The sequence below is a fragment of the Trichechus manatus genome, unplaced genomic scaffold, assembly GCF_000243295.1.
Source record: "Trichechus manatus latirostris isolate Lorelei unplaced genomic scaffold, TriManLat1.0 scaffold00322, whole genome shotgun sequence".
Taxonomy (NCBI): Eukaryota; Metazoa; Chordata; class Mammalia; order Sirenia; family Trichechidae; genus Trichechus; species Trichechus manatus.
The window spans coordinates 255,540-265,624 of NW_004444258.1; the positions used below are offsets into that span (position 1 = coordinate 255,540).

Genomic DNA, 10,085 nt, shown 5'->3' on the forward strand with positions numbered 1-10,085 from the left:
CTAATAACAACACCAGTGCCCCATTACCTCGGGGTCCTGCTAAATGACCAAAGTCAGTTAATTCAAGCTGTTAGTGGAAAAGAGTGTTAACTCCAGAGGAGACGTGGAGAAAATCTACACTTGACCTCTCGGTTTTAAACTTGCAAGCAATGCCCATTTTTCTTTGTAATGAATTATTTTCCCTTTTATTTCCATAAAAATTAGTAGCACTTAAAAAATTATATACGCCTCATTAAATTCTACACAGCTAAGCTCACATTTAGGAGGCATTGCCAGGAAATCTTGCCTTTAGGAAAGCAAGTAATGAGCTGTCAAAAAGTCAACAATTACCTAATTGCCCTGGGAAATACAGCAAAGTTGTAGCAGTTAGGCTACTGAGGAAAGATTTGGTTTGCCCAGGCTTTCTGTAGCAACTTCTTCATCCAGTGGGAGAAACTGCCGGTAAAGGAAGAAGGACAATTTACATGCTATAGCAAGGCTAATCTGCCCCGTGTCTTAGTCACAGCCTGCCTACTTGAGACATCCTGGGAAATCCCTTTTTTGAAGAGAAGAAAAGTTGAAATTGCAGTTGCTGTGCTTATAATCTTATTCTGTGTAGTTCACACGGTCACTTCTGTTCATTTTTAATGAAAAATTATGCTGTTATTTTCTACCATGAATTAACTTTGTTTTTTATTATTTTTTTAATTTTGTATATTTGGTCTTACCCTAAAAGACATCATAAGAGACATTTTTTTTCCTCTTTTTTTTTTCTGCGTTCCAAGACTCCAGAAAAAACAGCTTCCCTGGCACATTTTGTACAAGGCACAACTAGAATGAGTGATGCAGAAAGTTCTACGGAGCCTGCAGAGGTAAGATCACGTTTGTGGGGGATGAATTGACCGTATCTAGCATGGATAGCACTTCTAATAGTCAGTTAGGAAACAGTAACAGTAGACAATGACTAGTTTGCTTTCTTTAGCTAAGAACGGCTCTATATTTTTGACAAATGTTATTTAAAGAAGAAGTATCTGGGCGATCAGTACATTGAACATCTCTACACTACTTTTCTTCTGTTATAAAATGAGAGCATAAATCCTCTATTAATTCCTTTCAGGTCCCAAATTCCATGAGTTCCATATTTTGCTTTTGATTTAGAGAGATTTGGTAAAATATAAGACTTAAAAAAAAATAATGTATTGGAGTGATTAGAAATAGAACATGTTAGAGCAACTGAATGTCTATAGTAAAATATTTACATATACATAATTAATATCATAGGTTCTGTTCAATTACGGCCTCCTAGTAGATTCGGGACAGAATAGATACTTATTGATTGATTGAAGTAATGAATAAATGAATGAATGAAAATACTTTCTTAAAGTCTCCTAGAGATGACTGAGGTATAATGGGAAAGTAAGTAAAACTTATCTGTTCAATTAAGTATTTAATTTGGCAATGCCGGAACTTGAATATCTTGAAAGTTGTTACGGGTGATATGGTAAATGAGAAAAAAACAATGCTTAGATATTTTTATATGGATTATACTTTTTAGAGAATAATTGTTCTATAACCGAGCCCATAGAATGAATGACTAAAACTCTTTGTATTTATTGCAATTATCAGATGTCTTAATTAGCAACTGGATTGGAAAGCAAATACAAATGAAAAGTTCTCTCAAAATCTTTGTATTTAATTGATTTTGCTTCATTTTAATATACATCTAAGACATATGAACCATGCTACCATGTTGAGTAACTTCCAGAGAAACCCCTGGTGATATATTTATGGATTACAAGCGATTCGTATTCACTGTGCTTTCTATCCTTTTTCCTCTTACCTTTGAAACTTCTGTGTTTCAAAAATTAGTACTTCTCCAGTTGCAAATAGATTCTCTTTCAGATTTAGAAACTAGTTTTTCAGTAACTTTTAATCATAAAATAAAAACCTAGGGTCAAAATATTTGATCATTTTTTTGGAGAAAATTATTGAAGGTAGAAAAAGAAATTCTAACAAGTGTATACAAATAGTTGCTGGTCATAGATTTTGCCAACTTCACAAAAAAAGAAGAGACTTTTTGAGGGCTAAAAATTCATAGTCCTTATGGAACGGGGGATCTTGACCTTTAGTGTGAATCATAATAACCTGGGAAATAGGTTTAAAATAGAGGTATTCTGGCTCCACCCTCAACAATTCTGATTCAGTGTTCCTAGCAAGATCCTGGGCAAAGTGGTTAAGAATTCGGTTGCTAATCAAAAAGGTCGGCAGTTCGAATCCACCAGTCTTTCCTTGGAAGCTCTGTGGGGCAGTTCTACTCTGTCCTATATGGTCGCTATGAGTCGAAATCGACTCGATGGCAATGGGTTTGGTTTTGGTTTATGGTGACTCTGATGCACTCTTGTGGTGAGAAGCACAGGTCTAGAATTCAGTCTCATTGCATCTTCTGCTTTGCTGGACTCAGGACGCGCCAAGTAGGGTTGGGTGACAGCATTTTCCAGATCAAAGATGCCTAATGTTTAGTCTGTTCTGATGCAGAAAGGGTCCACTCTCTAGGAAGTCCACCCCCTAAAAAAGGGAAAACCCAATTACAGGGCCCAGTGTACTTGTCACCTGGGTTTTGATGCCACCCTTGGCACTCAGCCAAACCAGATTCATAAGGTCAGGAGCAAATATGATCATCTGAATTTACTGACCCACTGAGTAATGTCTCTTTTAAAAAGTGGTCTTAATTATGCACTGGGTCTAAACAGAAGGAAGCTAAGAAAACTAAGCACTAACATCTATAAAAACCAAAAACCCATTGCCGTCAAGTCAATTTCAACTCATAGCAGCCCTATAGGACAGAGTAGAACTGCCCCATGGTTTCCAAGGAGCACCTGGTGGATTTGAACTGGCGACCTTTTGGTTAGCAAACATAGCTCTTAACCACGATACCACCAGGGTTTCTGCTAACATCTACAGAGATGTAAAATATCATCAAATCCTAAAAAAGTTGAGATATAGGTAAATAGAGAAATGATAGAAAAATACAGTGTTATAAACGATGTCTAATGAAAAAAGTCCTGAAATCCCACGATGATTGCAAAAGAGTTAGTTCCTATAAAAGTTTCTGGCAAAGACCAACATGTTTTGAAAATATTTCTTAATTGTTTAAGAATATCTTTAAGCAATACGTGGTCAACAGTCAGTATTGAGTCTGAAACTGTATAGCAGATGCAGGGACTACCCTCCTCACCCCATTCACGACATTGCGTATAGGAAATCGAGATGAGATGGTAACGAGAGTTGCAATAGAGAAAACAGTCCCTTACTTAAGTGAACTTTGCTGGAGGTGGACTTAGACAGATGGGAAGCCAAGTTTGAAGAGCTTTTGTGCTTTTTTAAATGAACACATCCACCTCTAAAAATAAAAAGCTGCTTAACTTTTTTCATTATGCCAATGATTATCAATCTAAATGTGTGACCTAGTGGCTTAATTCAAAGGGTTGGTTAAAATTACACAGTATGGATAAATCTACATCCACCTCGGTAACTATACTTGTGTCGTGGTCTATGATGTAGCTAACTGATTGTAGCTTTAGAATCAATTTACCTTGTTTTAGCTGCTACGTGTTCTTTTTTTGTCTTGTTGGTTCTGTCACTCCTCTGACTTCTGCCAGGGCTGCTATTCAGAATCTTACTGGCAACATGGGCACATCTGCAAAGATGAGTTTACAGAAGAGTTTACTACGTACATACACAAAATGTATCCTGAAACATACCTGACTTCTATAAGCTATTATACTGTGACATGTCTTTTTTTTAAAAAAAAAAAAAAAAAGACTTGAAATCCAAATTCATGAAATTCTAATTTTTGGGCCTGTTATAAAGAGAAATTTATAATTTGTTAAAGAATTATTTGGTAATTAATTCATATATAATAGTCTAAAATATAATATAAAAATGATTTATCAACAGGTTTCTATGAAAGACTTGTGGTGTGAAGATTGATACTGCTAGAATCTGATATTTTTATAAAACACAGCATTAGAGTCGATCAAATGCTTGGGATTTGTGAAGAACTGTGTATCTCCTGTTTCTTTGGGGGGCTATTTTACTTCAATGTCCTTTTTTTTTTTTCAAGTGTGCTCAATCATCAAGAAGAAAGAACTTGACAAATTCTCTTGAACAAAAGATAAGGTGCTTGGAAAAGCAGAGAAAAGAGGTAATTTAGTTTAAGCCACGTGTCACGGATTAATGCTGAGCATAAAATAGAAAATGTATTACCTAGTGTTTGTCATTTTTCTTATTGGCTCATAGTATTTATCTCCAGCATATACTGGATTGTATTTTCTTAAGGGCAAATGCTTTATTGTTATTCACCTATGTGTCTTTTACTCAGTCTTTTCAGTGTTTGTGCAATGATGAATGAGAAATGACAAAGTGATGTGTCCCGGTAATTATAATCCTAATTTCCTCAATACTTGGATGTTTCCGTCACGTGGACCAAGTGAGATTATCACCTGTACACTTTAGACCTGGCAACTTGACACACCTTGAAACTCAAACTGTCAAAGGTTTTAAAGTACAGTTGACTTAAGGCACAATGCCCTCATGAGGTGTGCACAGGAGTTAAGAAAGACTATCATAAAAAATGTTCATTTCTAAGGAATTAATGAGAATATGATGGATAGTCTTCTAAATGAGCTGTGTTTTTCTGTCTAGTGAATGTTAAAAACTCTTCACTCTTTTTTGACAGGGGAATAGGTGGGAAGTATAACAATTTAAGCACTGTGTACGTTAGCCATTTTGTAATTCCTTTTCTAAACCTTTCTATGTCCTAACAGCCTTCAAGTTCTCTTCTACGGTGTCTTTATTTCTCTTGGATATTGCACAGAATATAGTGATATGGAAAATTACTGAACTATAACACAGTAATGTTACTATAGTATAGAAATGTTAATCCATAAGATTCCAACTGATCAAATATCTTCACATAATAGAATTGTATGGTCTTATACTAAATATCCATATCTCTTTCCAGCATAAGCATTATTACCTCGTTAACTACCACTCCAAATTAGGTATTTTGGTTTTTAATTAGAAGCAAAACTTTCTTTTTTTTTTTAATCATCATGACTATCTTCTGGGTATTTTTTCTATATGGATAAATGTTTGAATTTCTCTTAATGTAGAAAGTTGCAGAACTTCCACTATAAGAGGACAAAGACATAGGCCACAATGTTGTTTCTTATAGTTGACACGTAGAGTTGACACGTAGTTTTAACACCTTCAAATTGTTGGCAGCCTAAAATATTTCTGAATCTGGTCTTGTGACAAAGCTTTTATTCCGTGAAAATGTGTACTTCCCAAAAGGTGATACTATCCATTAGTGGAATATATATTACAAATCATGTGTTAATTTAAAAAGTACATTATTGCAAAAGCACAAATATAAGCAAATGCTTATCAGTTAATGGAGTATGGAATCTGGTAGTATAAACTCTGTTTTTAAAAACTAGAAAAAAATACTTCATTATAATAATAAAGTAAGCACTTAGAAAATTATGTAAGTATCTAGAAAACCACCCTTCCTATAGCAATAAATCTTATAGAAAACCATTAATACTTCAAAATTTTCACCAGATTCCGGCTGGATTAAATAAAGAAGGTGAAAATTCAAATAACTAAGAATGTTAAAAATCGCTGATGAACTGTTTAGCTGACTAGTCAAGGTATACCCAAGACTTAAATGTTTTTTCATATGTGATCCAGTTAAATCCAATTAAATCATCCTCAGCCCAACCAGATTTTCCTGGGAAAAGTTCTGTCTTCACCCACAGTTTCCAAAAAACAAAAAGATTTTGACCAAATTTCCAAATGGACATAAATCCTTTATTGATTCACCTAACTTTAATAATTTCAGCTCCTGGAAGTTAACCAGCAATGGGATCACCAATTTAGAAGTATGAAAACGTTATATGAAAGAAAGGTAAACACCTCCCTCTGTTTCAAACTTGCTTTTAATCAGTAATCCTGGTGGGGCCAAGTGTGTGAAGACTCATTGATTTAGCTGCACAAGATTTGTGGATATTCAACTGTTGAGAAATGAGGGCAGGGGGTGCTGAGTGCGTTATCCACCTCTTGGTACTGAAGATTAATGAACAGTGTAGATGATATGTCTTGAGCACCGCTAAAGAAAGGTGCTAAAAATAGCCTGCAGCAATAGCTCGAGAGTTCTGCACATTTCTCGTGCCCCACAGAGATTTCCTGCCCTCTGCTTTGTTGCTAGCAGTCACAAATATACAAGATTACATAAAAGGTGAGGGGTAGTTTATATTTCATACTACTTTATCCAAAACTAGCTCTCCAATTCTGTAACTAGATACAAAGAAAAAAAAAAAAAAAAAACAACACTGCCTTTGAGTTGATTTGGACGCATAGCAACCCCATAGGACAGAGTAGAACTGCTCATAGGGTTTCCAAGGCTGTAAATCTTTACGGATGGCATAAGCTATTTCCACAGATAAAGACTCAAAAAATGGTAATAGTGAAAGTGTGAGAGAAAGTGGGGCATCCCCTCTTCTCTCGAAAGTGTGTTTGCTGAAGACGCTTTTGCTTCCGCGAGAAAAGACCTTTTTGGAGCAAATATTCCTTATTAGGTCAAAGTCTGTTTATTATTTTAAATCATTCTATCGTCAAAAAAAGAAAGTAAATTCCCTTAAATCATTCAGAATTCAGACGCTTGACCACAAGTGAGTAATACAGCAGCATTGCTCTCTTCTTCCCCATTTTGATGCTCAGAAGTATTAAAAAAGGTGCAGGAGAATGTTCCCCTACCAGGGCCATGATGATCACGCTGCCTTCCGTTATTTAATCTGGGGCAGATTGGGTCTCCAGATTTCAAACGCTGTGTTTTCAGAGAGAATGTTTACATAGCCTTCCCCAATGGCTTGCAGCAGTGTGAAGATTTGGCATTGACGACAGATTTAATTACCATCAGTAAAGAAATGCTTTTCTCACTGAATAGTTGTCACTCTGACATCTAACTTGGCATCTAGCAAGTAGGTCAAGCGCTGCAGGTTACTGAGGCGTTAAGACCCTGTTTTTCTCTGGCCCAGGCGTGTTCAACCTAGCCCCTCACTGCCCTTTCCAGATCTTGCAAGGCACATCTTGAGATCTGAAGACAGAATAACAAGCCTAGAGGTCCTCCTATCTAAGGATTAAGTCTTGATTCCCTCAGAAGTGGTGTGTTTTGAATAAAGAAGGGAAGAGCAGGGGGCTGTTTTGGTTGCAAGGTGTTTGGTTTTCCCTGGTCCCCAAAGCTCCGTTTTAAAGGCGAATATCCTGATCTATGTGAGAAGGAAAGCCTGTTCTGGGGGACATCCAGGAATGGGGCGTTTCTGTCCCCAAGTGCATAGGCCGGGAATAAATCCAGGGATGTGTGAACTTTGGAAGAGGTGTCTGCAACTGTGAATGACTTCCTCAGATCGCAGAGCTGAAAACGAAACTGGACGCGTCAGAACGGTTCCTCAGCAAGCTGGAGAAGGAGCGGCATCGGTGTCAGCGAGAGAGCGACAGGCAGCGCGACCTGACCCGGGACCAGCTGCAGCGGGAACAGGTGGGAGGGGCTCAGGATTTGATTAAAAGCAGGGAGGTGGTTTCCTGTTAACTAACGAGCTACCGTTTTTACTCAAATCAGACTCACAGATGAGCGTGACCGATGTGGGAGGGTGTATGGGTTGCGCAAGAGCCACAAATAAGGGCCACTTCTCTGGAAACCTGGAATAAGAAGGAAGAAGATACCCTGCTCTCTTCCTCCTTTGCTGCACAAATCGACATGCAGCAATTTGTCAGGCCCTACCAGGAGTGTTCAAGCGCTGGGCTGTTAACCTAAAGATGGAGGTTCCAACTCACTGGAAAGACCTGGCAACCCGCTCCCCTAAAGATTAAACACCTCCCACCCCTGCCGTGGAGTTGATTCCGACTGATAGTGACCCTGTAGGATAGAGTAGAGCTGCCCCATAGGGTTTCCAAGGCTGTAATCTTTATAGAAGCCGACTGCTATATCTTTCTTCTGCCCAGAGCGTCTGGTGGGTTCGAACCACCCACCTTTTGGTTAGCAGTGGAGCCCTTAACCACTGCACCACCAGGAATCCTCTCCCTAAAGATTACAACGTAGGAAACCCTATGGGGTGGTTCTACTCTGTCATATAGGGACACTATGAGTAGAAATCGACTGAACAGCACTGGGCAGCACAAAACAGAAGCTAGGAAAGAGAGGACCCATCTGTAGATTTGGTGACATCCCTCTAGAACCATTTCAGCCTTGGAGAAAATTAATTTTTTTCTTGAATTGTTATTCGATTTTTTTAAAGAATGTTTGTTCAAAACGAAAAACCAAACTTGTTGCCATAGAGTGTATGCCGACTCACAGCGACCCTATAGAATTTACAGAATGCTTCTTACTAGTGTTTAATAATAACAGTGAGACAATACCTTGCATTCGTGCAGTAGATTTTCAGTTTAGAGAGAACTTTACAAATAGATATTTGTTTTGTAATCATAAAAAAAGACATTTTAAAAAGTACTTCAACTTCATTGTCTCATTTAACACTCTTAGCCCACCTGTGAGGAAGGTGTTATTTCCTCCATTTGAAGATGAGAAAACTGAGGTGAGGTTAGATGAGTAGTTGATAATGTCGTATTTGGGAAAATGGGATTTGAACCCAGTCTCCTGCTTACATGGTTCCATTAATTCCTGCTGAGCACTAGACTATTACAGCTAAGATGATGGTTTCTCCTAAGACAGACTTTTTCATCCTAGTTTTACTTTCAGTTATTGAACTTCATGGATTTTGTAGAAAATAGAAGGAAAACTTTAAACGCTAATGATCTCTCATTTTTTTTAGATATATTAAAAATAAGAACTGTAAATAGTCGCAGATGAAGTCATAGCAGTGATGTTGTGAGGCATGTGGCATTATTTTAAGACAAGCACGATTCGTAAGTCTGTGTCTTAAATCCAGTGAAGACAATGCCAGTCCAGGTTTTCCTACCTTGCCATAGATGTCTTTGTCACAGTGAGTCAGAGAAAACAACGTTTAGCAACTCCCTTTCTGCCATATTGCAGTCACTTCCTTTTCTATTTTCAACCTGACCAGGAATCTTAGTATTTTCCCTTCCTAACTGCAGGACCATTTTCTAATTAAAATTGGATTCTTTTAAATTATGCTAAGTTAGGAAATAATTGGTTCATCTTCTATGTGCATAAGCCCATTCTATTTAAATAGAAGCAAATAGAAATATTTTCACTTTTCAAAAAATGAATTATGTAAAGTAGATTTCTTAAATTTAATAATTGTATTCAGAAATATCTATTATTGAAATGACATACTTTAACACCTATATTAGCTACTTTCTCGTCCTGATTTACCTAAACCCTGCAATATTTATTTTATTAGGTTAAAATATCAATCTCATTAATCATCAAAGAATTCTATTCACCCCACACAAAGTTACTCTCTGGAATATGAAATTTGGAGAAGGAAGACAGATTTTGTCTGAATCCAGAGCCTGTTAGGTTCTAAGCAATTGACCTGGCTTCCATTATTTAAAACCCTGGGCCTTGTGGTGCTGATTTAAAACATGGGTGAATGATGGCAGTTGGGCTACTTGATTTCTACTTTTCAAAAATAATAATCACGGTAATATAATGGTAAGAATACTTATCTGCAGTGAATGGTCTTTTTTGCCTGGAATTTAATCCTTTCCTCTCTCCAGTGCTCAAGAATGCAGAATTGGGCTTTGAGAAATTTATTATTGTTTTGTTGCAATAACACATTTTTTTAGGATGTTCACAGTTTTCTCAGTTATCTAGTGCTGCTATAACAGAAATACCACAAGTGGGTGGCTTTAAGAACAGAAATTTATTTTCTCATAGTTTAGGAGGCTAGAAGACCAAATTCAGGGCCCCGGCTCTAGGGCAAGGCTCCTGTGTCTGCTCTGGCGGGAGATCCTTGTCCCTTTTCAGCTTCTTTTCCTAGGTTCTTCGGTGATCCTGTGGCGTGTATCTCCCCATCCCCTTCTGCTTGCTTACTTAACTGCTTAATCTCCTTCTTTATATC

At 37.3% G+C, this 10,085-nt stretch overlaps 1 protein-coding gene across 1 annotated transcript in view; it reads left to right on the top strand.

Moving 5' to 3' along the window:
• The first annotated feature begins 546 nt into the window (after window positions 1–546).
• TNIP3 (TNFAIP3 interacting protein 3) overlaps window positions 547–10,085 on the top strand; it is a 35,259-nt gene continuing 25,720 nt past the window's right edge. Inside the window, exons 1-4 of the mRNA XM_023725503.1 lie at window positions 547–851; window positions 4,103–4,183; window positions 5,885–5,950; window positions 7,448–7,579. Coding sequence (XP_023581271.1) covers window positions 627–851; window positions 4,103–4,183; window positions 5,885–5,950; window positions 7,448–7,579 — 504 coding nt within the window. The 5' untranslated portion in view covers window positions 547–626. The remainder of the gene's footprint in view (window positions 852–4,102; window positions 4,184–5,884; window positions 5,951–7,447; window positions 7,580–10,085) is intronic.